This window comes from Seriola dumerili, unplaced genomic scaffold, assembly GCF_002260705.1.
Source record: "Seriola dumerili isolate Sdu_G_001 unplaced genomic scaffold, Sdu_1.0 BDQW01000331.1, whole genome shotgun sequence".
NCBI classification, from domain to species: Eukaryota; Metazoa; Chordata; class Actinopteri; order Carangiformes; family Carangidae; genus Seriola; species Seriola dumerili.
This window is the reverse complement of record NW_019174586.1, coordinates 4,859,944-4,874,399: the sequence shown is the minus strand read 5'-3', so window position 1 is coordinate 4,874,399 and position 14,456 is coordinate 4,859,944. Positions and strand designations below refer to the sequence as shown.

The following is a 14,456-nucleotide window of genomic DNA, read 5'->3' as shown; positions in this document are numbered from 1 at the left end:
GTCAAAATGGCAGAGTTTAAAACAAACCCCAACTGTATTTGGCCTGACTTTGCACATACTGAATACAAAGGGAGTTATATATCTGTTTTTATTCTGTGGTCAGTGGGTCATTTTGCCAAATAGTATGGTTGAGATATGACCAGCTGGATCACTTAACAAGATATATTGTGTGTTATAAGTACAGAAAAAAGTAACTGTTGGGCAGCGTGAAAGGCATTTTCCTTTCTTGTTTTTGACCTAAAAGACATTTCTTCTTTGTCTTATGTTGTATTTTTACTTTAATGTAGCTTCCTGTTGCCATTGGCCTTTCTATTGTGAATCTAATTGTAGCAGGTTTGCTCATTCTTCTTCAGGGAGGGGCAGTCCTCTAGCATGTCAAGGATGTTGTGGTCACTGCTTTCACTGTACAGATGTGTCGGGCTTACAGGATCAGAATTTTAGCCCTGTCTTTTCTTGGTACTGTTTTTCCATTTGAATCGAACATTTCTGATTCAAATACTTATTTTATGTTCTCATCTCATTTTGAGTTTTGCTCTTTGACAAATATTTGTGCTGCTGATTTTAAAAACTGGAAATAGCAGTAATGAAATGAAAGCTGAACTCCAATCTAATGGATGTTTCAATATTTGTTTAAGTGGTATTGTTTGCATGTGGCACATAAAAAATACTCATTTGCACTTAATTATGTTTAGTCTCCTGGGATTGGGAAATTGACAACAGGGGCCAGCAGCTTGTTAGTGACTAATGTATTATAACTAAATTGAAAATATGGTCATAAATACAAGCAGTTCATCAGAGGATACTGAATAAATACATACAAATATGACAGTCTGAAATGCACATGACTTTTTTCACATTTGCGTGAATGCCAACATATAGACACACACAGTGCCCCACCCTTGGCCTGGATAACATGGCCACACACTAGCTTGCTGTGGCTTTGTTAATAGGGGTGGGAGATTTGCTGTGGGAGAATGGGGGAGGGCTTTTTTTTCAAGGGGAATCCTTAGCTTACAAAGCTTCACAATACCCCCCCTGGCTAGTCGTGTTCCTGTCTACGCTTCCAACAAGGCGCTGACCCCTCCTCCCCCTGCTGCATCCCCTCGCCTTCATCACTAGAGCTTCCTTCACACTGTGGGCGCTGTGATGCTGATAGGAAAAATCGGCAGATGGCGAAACACTTTCTTAGGGCATTTTAGGCATCCTTGGTTTCTAACATCAGTTTCGTGGCATCTCCTGTTTTCATCAAAAATGTTATTGGTGTTTTGTACATGAATGTAAGCGCGTGCTTATCAGCTTAAAAAGCTTTTTTTTCCCCTTTTTTTTTTGTATGCATGCATCCTACGTGCAATCTTACAGCCACTGCCTGTGCTCATGACCAACAGAAGGAGCCAAAGAAGCTCACAGTAAGCTTATTAATGTCTCCTGGTTGCTCTCCAGTGTGGGCTTGCTAGTTGCTATAGCAACCAAGCCCTAGATATTGTTCAGTAAGGGAGATGTGTAGATGTAGAATAAATATAAACATCACCCTGTAACCCTGGCCAGTGCTTTTTATGCAAATTAGCCCATTTCACTGATTATCATTTGTGTTTATAGTATAATTTATTTTGCGTTATAAACAAGGAATATATCGGCACTCTGGCTGTTCCTTTACTATACTGTACATTTACATGATATACTTGCTTCTGACTCACAGTCTGGATTTTGAGTATAACCAGTATAACCACATGTGAGGATCAAATCCAAATTCCGATGCTCATCACAGAGCGCCTGCAGAAATCAACAGGCGACAGCACCCTCCATCTTAAGTGCTGATGTGTGTTCACGCCCAGTCAAGCTGAGGGAAATCAAAAGACACTGAAAGATTAAGGAGGTCAGGTTTTTACAGCTCCACTGAGGGAGGCAGGGAAAGAGGCTTTACCAGCCAGTGACTACCATGGAAACAGAATGGGCTGCTTTCACAGAGACCATCAGATACATTATAAGCTGGTAGATTTGTTCAAATGTCAGATATCCACACTCGGTTTCAAACTCAATCAATCAATGATTGCTCAAGCGGAAGTCTTCTGTTTCAACATTTGGTTCAGTTAAGCATTAGCTATTTAATTTGTTTTGGTTTTGTAGTTGACCTAAATGCCACTCTCTTCCACAAAAGTTCAAGAGGCAAATTCTGGTCTGTCACTACGGCAGCAATAGATTTCATGGTCATCTGTAGCTAATAGTCTGTTGAGGCTGAAGATCATATCATTACAGCATTGTCCTATCTCTATTTAAACCCCAGGCTCTTAGACCACATGAGAAGCCAGGCACTCAGCCAGAAACACTTATCATCCTGTCATCCGTTTTTCACTAGCTTCACAGCTCAATTGTATTGTACACTGGGCATCCACGAGTGCTTGGGATTTGGAGCCACCAGAGTGACCTCAAGTGAATCTGAGTTTTGAGTGAACTTAAAAAATGTTCATTACTAAATATACAAACATTAACACAAAATAGAATCAGTTGACCATATATCAGCCACAGATTTCACAAATGTATATTACTTAAGAGTTCCAGTCTGTGGAGTCTGTATTAATATTATATTGAACAAACAATTTCCCTGGCCAGTCAGATAAAAAATATAGATTTTACTTTTGGTATATAACAGTTGTGTACATAGCTGCAGATGATAATGTAGTACCAGCAGCAACCATAAAGCAAATGGGTATAAATGTATACCCTTCAGACAAGTTTATAAGTGCAGGATGAGGTAAGGGCCAACAGAATAATTTATATTATAAAGTTATATTTGTCCATGAAAATTAATCTCTCATACATTAAGTTGGAAGAAGCTGATGTTGCATGCCGGAACAAAATCATCAACCACCAAACCAAAAGCAGATTTACTCTCCTGTATCTGGGTCACAATTACTAAATAATTAAAAATGTAAAAATTTGTCTGTCAGGATAGAAACTTCTGCAGTCATTTGTGTACAGTATGTACAGATGACAGGACTCAGCCCTGAGGTGATCCAGTGAAAGGGCACAACATATGGTGCCATTAATGCTGACATAAAGCAATCTGTCTGTTCAAATTAAACAGTAATTTTGTAGTTAAAATACTATAGGACTGGGCTATGCTTAAAACTAGAGGAGAAAACTCATAAAGCAGACACGCCTGATGTCTGGTCCCTCAGGATGCATAGAAATTAAATAGGATAAACAGCTGTTATGGACACAGCTATATAATCATTATGGCAGGTATGGGATTTATGATTGCATAGGAATATATGTCAGCACATTTAATTAATGTTACCATGGGCAAACTTTTATTGGCATCTTCAGAGAGAACCTATGAAAATTAAAAGCTAGTGATTCACGATTCGGTAGTTCTCATATTGAGATTATAATGCGTAGAAATGCTGAAATGTATTAAACTAAGAGCTAAAAAATTTTGAAAATGAATGACAACAGAAGACAGGAAACATATTTTGTCTACATGTCACAATGACTGGTTATTCCTTATATTTAGCAGGCCAGTTTAGGAACCACTTTCTTGCCTAGGGTGGCTCCTACCACAGTAAATTTATGCTGCAGTGCATTAAATTCTCTAGCATTTGGCCAGAGGCTGATTCTAATTTCTTAGAATGCAGATTGAGAATAAGGTCTGTCTTTTGCCTCAGTGATGGTAAAGGAGGGAAGATGAAGATTCAGTTATGGGTGAAGTGACTCTGAATAGCATTGGGTACAGATAAACAGTAAGGCAGGTCAATATTTGATGCATGCACTGGTTTATTTCCTCTTTTTGTCAATGGTACACTTACAGCAGTGGATTTCAGTCTCAAAAACCATTTGAGAACTTTACTCATGACTCCAAGCTGCCACCTACTGGTTCAAATAGGTATAGTCCAAACATGATGGTAGAGACACTGTAACATTACATAAACCGCAACAACCAGTGACGTAATCTGCCTTTCAAAACAGATTACACTTGTCTGACATGATAGTTAAAAATAAGACATGAATTAGAGAGGAAACCATATCAATACATCATGTGACACACACACATTGTAATATTAAAGCACAGATCTCCATCCAGTTTTTTAATAGTTAACCTGTCAGCGTCTGACAGGCTGATGCACCTTTTTTCTCCTTAAAGGAAACAGCAGCTCGACTCCGTGTCGACGAGGAGCACAACTCTAGAACAGCAGAAATGGGAAAATGTGATTAACAGTGATTAAGTTCAGCTCTAATTACGTTCCCGTCAATAAATCAGATTATTTGGCAGCAGTGGAAGAAGTAACAAAACACAGTAACTTAATAATATACAATATGAACAGGTGATGTGCTGGCGACAGATGAAGTGTCTTTCATCGACATTGTTTCAAAGCAAGTGACTGAACCTTTGACTGAAGCACAGGCACACCAGTCGATGCTTCAGAGAGAATAAAATAGCAGTTAACTAAATGTGTTCTCTGCATTTTCATCGTTTTAACTGTCACCATTTGCCAAAACCATTACAAACCGCTGCACCCAGATGATGCATTTTAGCATCACCGTCATCAAAATCAATATACTCTGCTGATTACTGTTGAGAGAGAATGTAAGACTTGACACTTACTTGATGTGGTGGCTCTAGATGAAGGGCTGTCAAAGCACTCATCACACTGGCTGGATGGTAAAAGTCTTTTGGCTGCCAGTTGACACAGATTTGGCTTCACTTTAAAACGTCCTGCTGTCACCCGACGAAAGAAATTGTCAGAAGTGGCCAAATTCTGTCACATTCAGAGAAATATGGCTTCTGAACTGTAAAATGTCCTTGCCATGCTATAGAGCATACGGTTTTTACATCTAACCCCATATTGTAATTTAACTGTATCTGACATACAGTGATTCAGATCAAAGCAAAAACTACAGAAGCTGTGATAGCACCCTGTATTTGCCCCCCTGCCCCATAAGTCTCTTCATTTCATTTATTTATGTGACTCCATACCATGATCACATGGTATGGAGCACAAATGAGACATACATTAATAACAAAACACCTCTATCACCCCGGGTTGTCTCACCAGGGTTGAGGGCCCTCTCTGCAGCTCTGTGCTCCAGGTGCCTGTGGAGGATGACTTCTGCCTTCCTCTGGTTTGTGCTGATGTCAGGCTTAGCCATGATCTCTGTTATCCTCAGGTTGTTCTTGATGGCTTTAGAGGCCGTGGAGCGGGCCAGTGTGGGCAGCAGCTCCTGGTACTCTTGGTCGGTGAAGTCTGATTCTGGGCCCTCAACACCCCAGATACTGAGAAGGCAAACTCATGAAGATTATAATTATGCAGGAATATATTGTTATATTTGTATCTGTTTAGAATTTGTGTTATTATCATTTTAGCATTGTGCAAATGTGCTGTACACCAACTGACTGGCATCCTTTTCAGTTATGTTTTCACAGTTTATTTGGGTTCAAGTGCACTAGAAACTGGTTGGTGGGTTGTTTTTCTTGTTTGCTTTTCATTTACCCTGTGCTGTTCCTCTTCCAGTATTAACATTCTTTCATTTTTAGTCAGATATCTAAGAAAGTGATGTGTGTAATTTGTAATAGCAATGTCCCCGTTCTTTCAAGAAACATCAGTATTTAGTGAAATCTGAGTGTAACAATCAACCCTGTGACAGTGTTACAGGAAAGTTACACTTATACAGTTAATGTAACACATTCCTGGGAGGTGCATCAGCAATTTTCAAATCATAGTAATGTCTCAAAACAAAACAAAACCCTGGGAAACTTGTTAGCTAATAGCACTTAAGCTTGAGTGTCTGACTTGTTTATGTACCAGTATCAAACTAAACTGTAACAAATACACAAACTTACAATGAAACATTTTCTAACCTCCAGTTATACATAATATGCTATATAAACCTCCTATTTATCTGGTAAAATGTTTGACTCTGGCTCAAATGGTTGTAATTTCCTGTCCTGCTCCCAGTCAGCTCTTACCTCCTGTTAGTTAAAATAGTATAAACCTCCTTCACCAACAGCTCAGCTGCTCCTGGTTTACAGTGAATGGTTCCATCAACAACCTCCTTCCTCAAGTGCAAATTCAGCTTCTGTAAAGACTGGGACAATAACCAGTTTCAGTAAATTAACTTGTTGGGAACATGAAAAATTAATTTAATTAATTAATTTAACCACATGCCAGCTGAACTGACTAAAGAAGACATTGCCTCCCCGCTCCATTATATTTTTATACGTTTCCCCCCCTCGTCTTACCCGCTCTATCTGGCTCCAGTTCTTCTGCTTGGCAGAAAGTGATGTTCCTTTGTCATATGAATGCTCTGGAAAGTCTTGGGGGTAATAACGAGAAAATATCTCTGCCACAAGGTAACCACTGGAAAAATCTCTGGAAATAAAAGAGACAGACTTAGTTTATTTACTCTACCTCTTTGAATGATTGGCTGGTTTTTGATTATTCTCTTAATATTTTATTTATCTCACAAGTCTGTGATCTGTGTGTTGCTACTCCTGTAACTGAGATTTTTAGTCTCTGGGAGGCCTCTCCAATATTAAATATGGCAGGCTCACAAGAAATGCTCAATCAAAACGGGTATGGAGTAACTGTTAACCTGTAGATGTTATAAAATTAAAATATCCTGAGTAGCATAATGTGTTAAAACTCTCTAGTTAACACTGGAGATGTTTCAGATCAGAAAACCTATAGCTAGCCATTAGATGTATAGCTATGTTTAAAACTGGGTTAAATTTAGTTTAAATGTGATTTACTTCGCATTAACATATAACATATAACCAGGTTTGTCAATTAGCATGCCAGCTCTGTCATTTTCAAACGTCTAGGACTTGCAAAAAGCTTTTCAACAGCATTTATCAAGGTTTTCAAATGTAGACATTGAGGTGCACATCATCTTTATATGTGTTCACTGGATAGTGGATATGCTTGCTGTAAGTTAGTCGACAGTCTGTAAATCATAAGACCACTTCTTTACCTGCGCACATTCTTCAGATAAAAAGACAATTCGAGGCTCTGCAGCCACTTGACGATTTCTCTTGGCAGTCCTGCTTTTTTGGGACACTGTGCGTAAGACATGCTGCTCAGAGCCTAATTAAACCTACAAATCTCGTTTTTGTATGACAAGTATAGAATATATATACAAAGAAAGAACTGACCCGTCAAGTTTCCTCAAGCCACTACGGCTTGCATTTGACGCATTTTGTTTACATTTCCATGGCAACGAAGCACTTCTTTGTCCTGGTTCTGTGGCAGCACAAACAATAGATAACGGTTTGCTGCCCTCTAGAGGATGTAGCAGGAGCACAGAAAGTCACTATAATGTAGTTGTAAGCAGAGATAAGTTTATTAATGATAACTCCTCATGTGGATACCCATACGTGTAGGCTGCTGTATTAACAGATAATAAATGACAATATAGTAAAACACAGTTGTAATACTATAAAATATGCCTTCAATAGGAGAAGTTATAACCACAGACAAATACTTTACTTGTTTATAAACTGTTTATTAAATGTTTGTATACCAACTAGTGGTATACTAAAAAGGAGAACTTAAAGTGAAGCGCTAAGTGCCAAATAAATAAATAAAATGGTTTCTTATTGTCTTATTTATCAATGAAGCCAGGTAATGTAATCATAGAACTGAAATCATTCAATAGAAATTTAAAACTCAGTTCAATATTATTAAATATTATTTCATTCTGCTACTTTATATATATGATTATTTAGTTCATAATGTCTTTGGAGCATTATTACAGTAGTAGTAATGTCTCAGCAATAGAAACAAACACTTGCTGCTCCACCCACTCATATTTTCCATCTGAGTCTTTCCGATAAGGTCAGCCTCCGCGGGTTGTCAGTACTCAGTAATCCAAGCTTAAACTTGTCAACTATTTTTGTTTTAGTATTTTTGGATACGTAAATATCCCACTGCACTTCTACATCAAACACCAGTAACACAGCACTGTATCTTGGAAAAACAACAAATTTTGGAATGCGCTAGGTTTCAAAAATAAATTTAATTTCCTAGTCATGTGCAGTGCATTAGGTATCAAATGCAAAACTAAGAATACTCAATCATACATATATTTTGTGTATTTATGTGGCATTATAATCTTATCAAAGTGTACCACTCACTTGTAGCTGTTGCAACTATCAAGATATCTTCTAAACACCGCAAATCTGAATAGTAAATAAATATGTATTTTTTTATTGTTATTTTTTTTCATTATATATCCAAGGCTAAGCCTGCAGGCTTCTTTTAGTAGCAGTATCCTGCTTCACATTCATCCAGGTCCACACATACAACACAGCTTGGTACTGTCATCTACTCAGTGGCTGCTCTTTGACTAATTTCAATTAATTATTCTTACTGCATTTCTGGCAACTAACATTAAAAGTGGGAAGAGCTCATGGAGTTGATGTGTTGTTTATGTCAAAGGCGTCTTTCTGAGTCCCATTTAGACAGTTTGGTTGTTCTGTCTATCATTGGTACTGCAGGTAGTTTCTTAGTCTGTTGGGCAGGGGGAGGTGGGAAAGAAGATGGAGTCTGTCACGGCCGACGCAGTTCCTGATGCACTGACGACACAGCTGGCTCAGAAGTCGTGGTGTAGCTGTGAAAAGGAGACAATGAAAAATAATTGAGGATGGTTGTAGGATTAATGCATAGACTACTTCCAAAAACATATTAGCTCAGGTAAGGAAAAACGTATATTAAATCCCAGAACAGGACAAACAAAGGTCCAAGAATGCATACAAAGCCAAGCTACAAGTCAATCTTTACCTTCATAGAGCAATAGGAAGCCCTCTGTAAGACTGCTGGGTGGCGCCACATCTACTGGCCTCTGACACTCTGTGTTCCTGGCATTAATGTCTGCACCAAAGTCGAGCAGCAGCTTCACTACCGCTGTGCAGTCTTTCTCTGCAGCTGCATGTAGAGGCGAATCCAGGGATTTGCCTTTCTGTACATTGGCACCTGTACGAAGGACAACTTGATTCTAGACACAGTCCAATCAGAAAACTTCCAAAGTTAGACACTTTTGCCATTATGTACCTAACATTTCCTACAGATTTTACTTTCAGTATCCCTGAGAGAATTCATATGAGCTTGTTACTTTCAATCAAGCAAGCAGTATGGGCACACAAATAACTTGAAAATGTGGTCAGTCAGTTGTGGGCTACATATCATTGCTGTGTGGCTCCTTGCAGTACTGAAACTGCAGCGTGTGTTGTGTCTGAAATGTTTCTTATTACAACTGAAATTCTCCTTATATAATCTCTAGAAAGAGGAAAAAAAAACTGACAAACTAACACCTACTGCACAGTGTACCGTTGCCTTCATAATTTACATAACTGATGAAAAATAACACTGTTTTGTTGGTGTTGATTTTATTACTCTTAGTTTTAATGTAGAGTCTAAATGTTTTTTCAGAGGCTTCTAAAATCTAGTGTGCATGCATATGTGTTTGTGTATGTATTTCCTTGTCTGTGTACTGTGTGTGTGTGTGTGTGTCTCTGTCTGTCTGTTTGACAGCATGATTACGCAAAAAGTACTGAACTGATTTGCACCAAACTTGCAAGGATGGGACATGGGCCAGGGGAGAACCCATTACATTTTAGGGCAGATCTGGATAATTTACTATGAATCTCAATTTTTTTTCTCTGAAGTCTGGTGTATGTTGTTTGACATTGGCCTTGGCAGAGCTCTGTGCTCTTTGAGTGCCCTTCTAGTTCAGGATGTGTGGCTGTCTGTATGGAGATGTAAAGATCCACACTGTGCTGTGAGCTGACCTTCCCTCAGGAGTTTCCTGGCACACTCCAGCTCTTGGCAGACGCAGGCTGTATAGAGTGCTGTGCCCAGGTGAGGAATGTCCATGTCCACATCTGCCCCCCAAGTCACCAGAGCCTCCACACAACCGTAATGACCTGGAGGTAATGGAGCATGAAGACAGTAATCAGTGAGTGACAATGTGAGATTATTCTCCAAGCTGTCCACTCCGGTCATGTTGGGATTTACTTTTAAAGCTGTGTCTCGCAGTGAAGGTTTGTTAGAAAGAGCTTTATAGCTCAATAAAGGACACAAATGACAGGTTGAAAGACAGGATCAAGTGCAAGTTGTAATCAGTAGTTAGAGTGATATGTTGGTTTATGTTTTATTAAAAATCAGAGTGGATAAACATTGGTATTGGTTCATTGAGAGAAATTTGATGAATTGCTTTGAACCAGAGTTTACTTGTGACAACTAACTTCCACTAACTTAAGTTGTACAGTATATGCAAAAAATAAGTAAAAAAAAAAAAAAAAACTACCTGACATATAAGTTGATAAATTTTCTTAGAATATTTTGTCATACCTTTGCTGGTAGCTTCATGGATGGGTGAGGGATGGTACATGAGACTCTGAGGTTTTGCTCCATTTTCTAACAGAATTTCAGTGCATGCTACACTGCCCACTGTACAGGCGTTGAACAGAGGGGTGACTCCATCAATTGTAGAAGCATTGACCTGTAAACACATTTTCTTTTTATTGTTATTTTTAGACCTTGTTTAACCATGCAGGTTGACTAATGGCAACAGCCTGGGGGGCACAGTTGAAGGGGAGCATAAACTTAATAGCTCTACAGTGACTGTAGATAGAGAGCGGTGCCTTGCACATTTGTTACCCTACCCGGATTTTCCCAGCCATGGAAATTACATTTGACCTGTGCAGTTTAGCAACATTAAAGAGTCATAAGGCCAATATATGACTTACATTTGCTCCTGCATCAATGAGAGCTCGGGCACAAGCGACGTGGTCTCCAAGACAGGCCTCATGAAGCGGCGTCACATGGTCTATAGTCAGAACATTCACATTGTGACCCTGGAAGTCGAATCAAGCAGCCACAGACATGTAGCGTGTTAAGAGGCATTGAGTAATACATGACCTTTGTCAACCTCTGTTGGCGAATCCTAGGAATTGCAAAAAGATCAATAAGGCTTATCTCCAATTATATAACAGACACATCCTCCTATGTGGTTATGGCTCTCAGTAACTGACAAACTACATATTCTCTACAGTCACATTTCAACAATAGGGATTAATGAGCTTTCTAATTAAAGTGCAGATCCAATAAAAGTCTGGTAAAGAGCTAATGAATCACCATGTAAAATTCTGTAATGATATTGCTGCTTTGTCATGAGCTTGTCTGAGTTGAGAACAAGGCATTGTGGGCTTTGAAGCTGAAACGGCTTGATCTCTTGTGGCACAGTCCTCCATCTGTGAGCAGCTGAAAATGCACGTAAAAGTGGAGATTGCAATTTGAATCCATTCCCAGTCAGTTTCTCGTAAAGTTTCTAAGTCTACGGACCAACCCTCAGACACTGTACATGTTTTTATGTAATATGTAACATCAAAAATATTTTATGTACTGCCTTCATACGCTATTATTTAAACTACAAGATGTATATAAGTGTCCAGATTTAGTTAAAAAGGTGCCGATAGATGAATTTAATGAATCTGTGAAAGGAGGTGCCCCTTTAAATAACTCCTGAAAACTCTGTAGAAACCGCTGACTTTCTTCCAAACCTCTGTCTCTGTATCTGACTGGTAATCTACAAAGCTACTGAACCAAATTTAATTGCACAAGGGATAGTTACAATAGACCCCATGTGTACAGAGGAGGGGGGTGCAGGTGCACATGACTCTCCTTGGATTGTGTTCTCTTCACCTGTAAAATGAGGGTCCTCAGGGCCAGGAGGCGGCCCTGACTTGCAGCATCATGGAGGGGTGACCGGTCTGCCCAGGATCCTGTGATGGGAATAAGAATTCAGTGTTTGCTTCTACTTGCATTCATTTTCATTTACCTATTTACAAATGCAAGTATTCCAGCTGCCCTCCAGTGTTAATGACAGCTAAGTACTTGCACATAGACATTTGCAGAAAATATATAGAAGATAAAAAATTAAGCACGGTGTACCAGTAAAATTGTCAGTAGTAAACTGATATGGGTCATTTAAAGTGCTTAAATTTATTTATTTTGTGCAACAACAGAAATTGAAGTTAATTTGATTTACTTTTATTTTTTTTTTACTTTACATTAGTAAATAGGCTACGTGCCGCTGTCTGCATGTCACCTTCCATCTCTCAGCTCTTCAACTCGTAAATAAGTCTGTCTCTGCTTAGCTTATACAATACACTGTTTTGCTGCACTGTATAAGAGAAAGCAGGAGACCACATACTCTACTGTTACTGAAACACGGCTGAGAAGTTTTCATAACATTCAAGCCTCTCTCTCGTATTAATTGTCTGTTAGCATCTGTAAAGCCTGCTAGTTATCATTATAAAAATTCTTAGTGTTACAACAGCAATTAACCTTGTTCCGTGTCTCATATTATGCCTTCTGGGGTCCTTGAATTTGAGGGAATAGGGCTTGGGAAGTCCTTGAAAAGTCCTTGAATTTGATGTTTAAAGACCCCGACAATGGTGATTTTATTTTTTTAAGAAATTATTTTACTTAGATTGATATTTTTGAGTCACCAAATCTCTATTTATTTATCTTGTCTTGTATTATAATTCCTTTACTAGTTAACCGTTACAGCTGCTTAATGAAATCCCAACCACAAATATATTCATCAAGTTCATATTTGACCCTTTCTGTTCATGTTTTAGCTTTCATCTTCCAAGAGTTAATGCATGGGGCTGGGTATTATTATGTGACTAATGGTGCTTGAAAAGTCCTGGTGCATTAAACTCAGCGCATTCACAATCCATTCACGTGACAAATTAATATAAATGTGACAAACTGGCTGTAGCTGTTTTGATGTAAATTAAAAATAAAGTCTCCTTAAGCACACCTGAGTCAATGTCCAGAATAACAGCCGATGCATTCCACACATTATCATCATCATTATCCTCTTCCCGCATTTTAATCATAATTTATAGGTAATAATCAATCTAATGTTTCCTAGTAAATTTATGCTATTGTATTCATGAGCCTATTTTCCTTGAGTGACACTAATTTGAAATGCGGTTGTAAAGAAGCAGTCATCAAACAGATTTTTTAGACCAAGGAAGACCATGTCTACAGCGCCGTGACTAATAACCTAAGCCTGGCTAATTAGTATTCCATGGAGTGGGTCCACTTTAAATTAAACATTCGTTTGAACGATAGCTACAGATTATGTTGTCGTCGCCGTGTCTCTTCCCCCAAAACGTGCCTTCGAAACCGCCTGTCCCTGAGAATGTGGAGTGTTGTTTTGGTTGCTGTCTGAGTGTGAAAGGGTGCACTGCATAGCTGGGAATGGAAACTAGGGCAGGAAGGGGGTGGTGAGGGAGGAGAGGAGGGGGTGGGGTGGGGGTGGGGGGGTATCATGACTCTGTTCTATTAATACATTAGAGAAAAAGAGCTGTCAGCCTACAGTGTCTTCGGTTAATATTGAATGTACAGTTCAGGGTTTATAAGTAGCTATTAAGCTAATAAGAGGAAAGTAGGCTATCATTCATATCTACAGTATGTATTAATGTGAGTACAATTAATGGCTCTTATACTCAGTGGATTAGCTATGCAGTATTTATAGCTCATTTGTAAACACGGAAATTGTGAGTGTGTGTGCGTGTGCGTGTATGTGTGTGTGAGTGGGGTGTACTTCTACTTGATTTTACAACAAACAATATTCATATTTTCTACCTATCCTATGACCTTATGTTCCTGAGGCCGAACACGTTTCTTGTTGTATAGTGTAAACACAGTTGCATTGTGGTTGCACTTTCCACCAAATTTAAAAGCACAAATATATATGATGCAGTCAGTTGGAAAATTCAAACCACCTTAAGAAAAAACAACTCTTAGGCTTTTATGGTTTTCTCAGAGTACTCACTGTGTTGTTGACCATAATCATAGAACTCTGCTGATATCCTGGCCGCCTCTTTACGGTTCCCACGGACAATGTAGAAGTATGTCAGCAAGTTGAGAGAAATCTTAACAAAGAGCTTAAAGCAGAACAGTGCCAAGATGCTGAGGTAAACATTGGACAACTGGGCCGTGAAGGGCTTGTTGGTTAGCTCCTCTGTTTGGTCTGACATTTCCTCTGGCACGTTACACACGAGCTTTGGTTCTGATGAAGGCAGGATCAGATGCCACTCCAAAAAGCACAAGAGTAGCCTACTTTTTCTCCCAGTGTACTGGCTGGTTGGCTGGACCTGACAACGCACCGGCTGGAAAAAAAATGCTTTGCAGCTGCTCCTGTGCCTGAGAGCAACTACTGTAGTGCTATTGTACAATGCGACTGGGTATTGGTGTGTATGGTCAAAAGTAACACAAATTTCAGTGTAACACAGTGCCTGTGCCTGCCAGAAATGTTACATAAAAAGCATTTTTGTAAATAAATCTATGATGGTACTTAATTCTAGATAAATGACATGAGTAAAATGTGTGCAGGATTTTTTTAAATGAGAGTATTTGAATATGGATAAACAAGGTTAAAAAAAA

General features: G+C 38.9%; 2 protein-coding genes across 6 annotated transcripts; both read right to left on the bottom strand.

Moving 5' to 3' along the window:
• Window positions 1-3,770: 3,770 nt before the first annotated feature.
• spata4 (spermatogenesis associated 4) lies at window positions 3,771-7,155 on the bottom strand. 2 transcript variants are annotated; one of them, XM_022759865.1, is made up of 6 exons: window positions 6,967-7,155; window positions 6,236-6,365; window positions 5,963-6,081; window positions 5,049-5,269; window positions 4,601-4,714; window positions 3,771-4,178 (listed from the first exon to the last, which is right to left on the bottom strand). In XM_022759865.1, the coding sequence occupies exons 1-6, from the start codon at window positions 7,065-7,067 to the stop codon at window positions 4,090-4,092; spliced, it is 774 nt and encodes a 257-aa protein (XP_022615586.1). In that variant the 5' UTR covers window positions 7,068-7,155; the 3' UTR covers window positions 3,771-4,089. The 2 variants fall into 2 exon arrangements, with proteins under 2 accessions (XP_022615586.1, XP_022615587.1); XM_022759866.1 differs by having other exon boundaries at window positions 4,601-4,711.
• A 199-nt stretch (window positions 7,156-7,354) lies between these two features.
• asb5 (ankyrin repeat and SOCS box containing 5) lies at window positions 7,355-14,227 on the bottom strand. 4 transcript variants are annotated; one of them, XM_022759861.1, is made up of 7 exons: window positions 13,846-14,227; window positions 11,697-11,776; window positions 10,742-10,849; window positions 10,344-10,494; window positions 9,782-9,916; window positions 8,775-8,966; window positions 7,355-8,604 (listed from the first exon to the last, which is right to left on the bottom strand). In XM_022759861.1, the coding sequence occupies exons 1-7, from the start codon at window positions 14,048-14,050 to the stop codon at window positions 8,477-8,479; spliced, it is 999 nt and encodes a 332-aa protein (XP_022615582.1). In that variant the 5' UTR covers window positions 14,051-14,227; the 3' UTR covers window positions 7,355-8,476. The 4 variants fall into 4 exon arrangements, with proteins under 4 accessions (XP_022615582.1, XP_022615584.1, XP_022615583.1 ...); XM_022759863.1 differs by lacking the exon at window positions 13,846-14,227 and adding an exon at window positions 12,823-13,126; XM_022759862.1 differs by lacking the exon at window positions 10,742-10,849.
• Between the last annotated feature and the right edge of the window lie 229 nt (window positions 14,228-14,456).

What these genes read in the sequence shown, in the direction of transcription:
- spata4 (XM_022759865.1), bottom strand. Translation starts at nt 7,067, where the DNA reads ATGTCTTACGCACAGTGTCCCAAAAAAGCAGGACTGCCAAGAGAAATC. An exon ending in ACTGGAGCCAGATAGAGCGG is followed by an intron (nt 6,082 to 6,235) that starts GTAAGACGAGGG and finishes TTATTGTCCCAG; the next exon opens with TCTTTACAGAAGCTGAATTT. An exon ending in ATCTAGAGCCACCACATCAA is followed by an intron (nt 4,179 to 4,600) that starts GTAAGTGTCAAG and finishes CTGCTGTTCTAG; the next exon opens with AGTTGTGCTCCTCGTCGACA.
- asb5 (XM_022759861.1), bottom strand. Translation starts at nt 14,050, where the DNA reads ATGTCAGACCAAACAGAGGAGCTAACCAACAAGCCCTTCACGGCCCAG. An exon ending in TGAGGACCCTCATTTTACAG is followed by an intron (nt 10,850 to 11,696) that starts GTGAAGAGAACA and finishes TTCGACTTCCAG; the next exon opens with GGTCACAATGTGAATGTTCT. An exon ending in CTTCCTATTGCTCTATGAAG is followed by an intron (nt 8,605 to 8,774) that starts GTAAAGATTGAC and finishes TCCTTTTCACAG; the next exon opens with CTACACCACGACTTCTGAGC.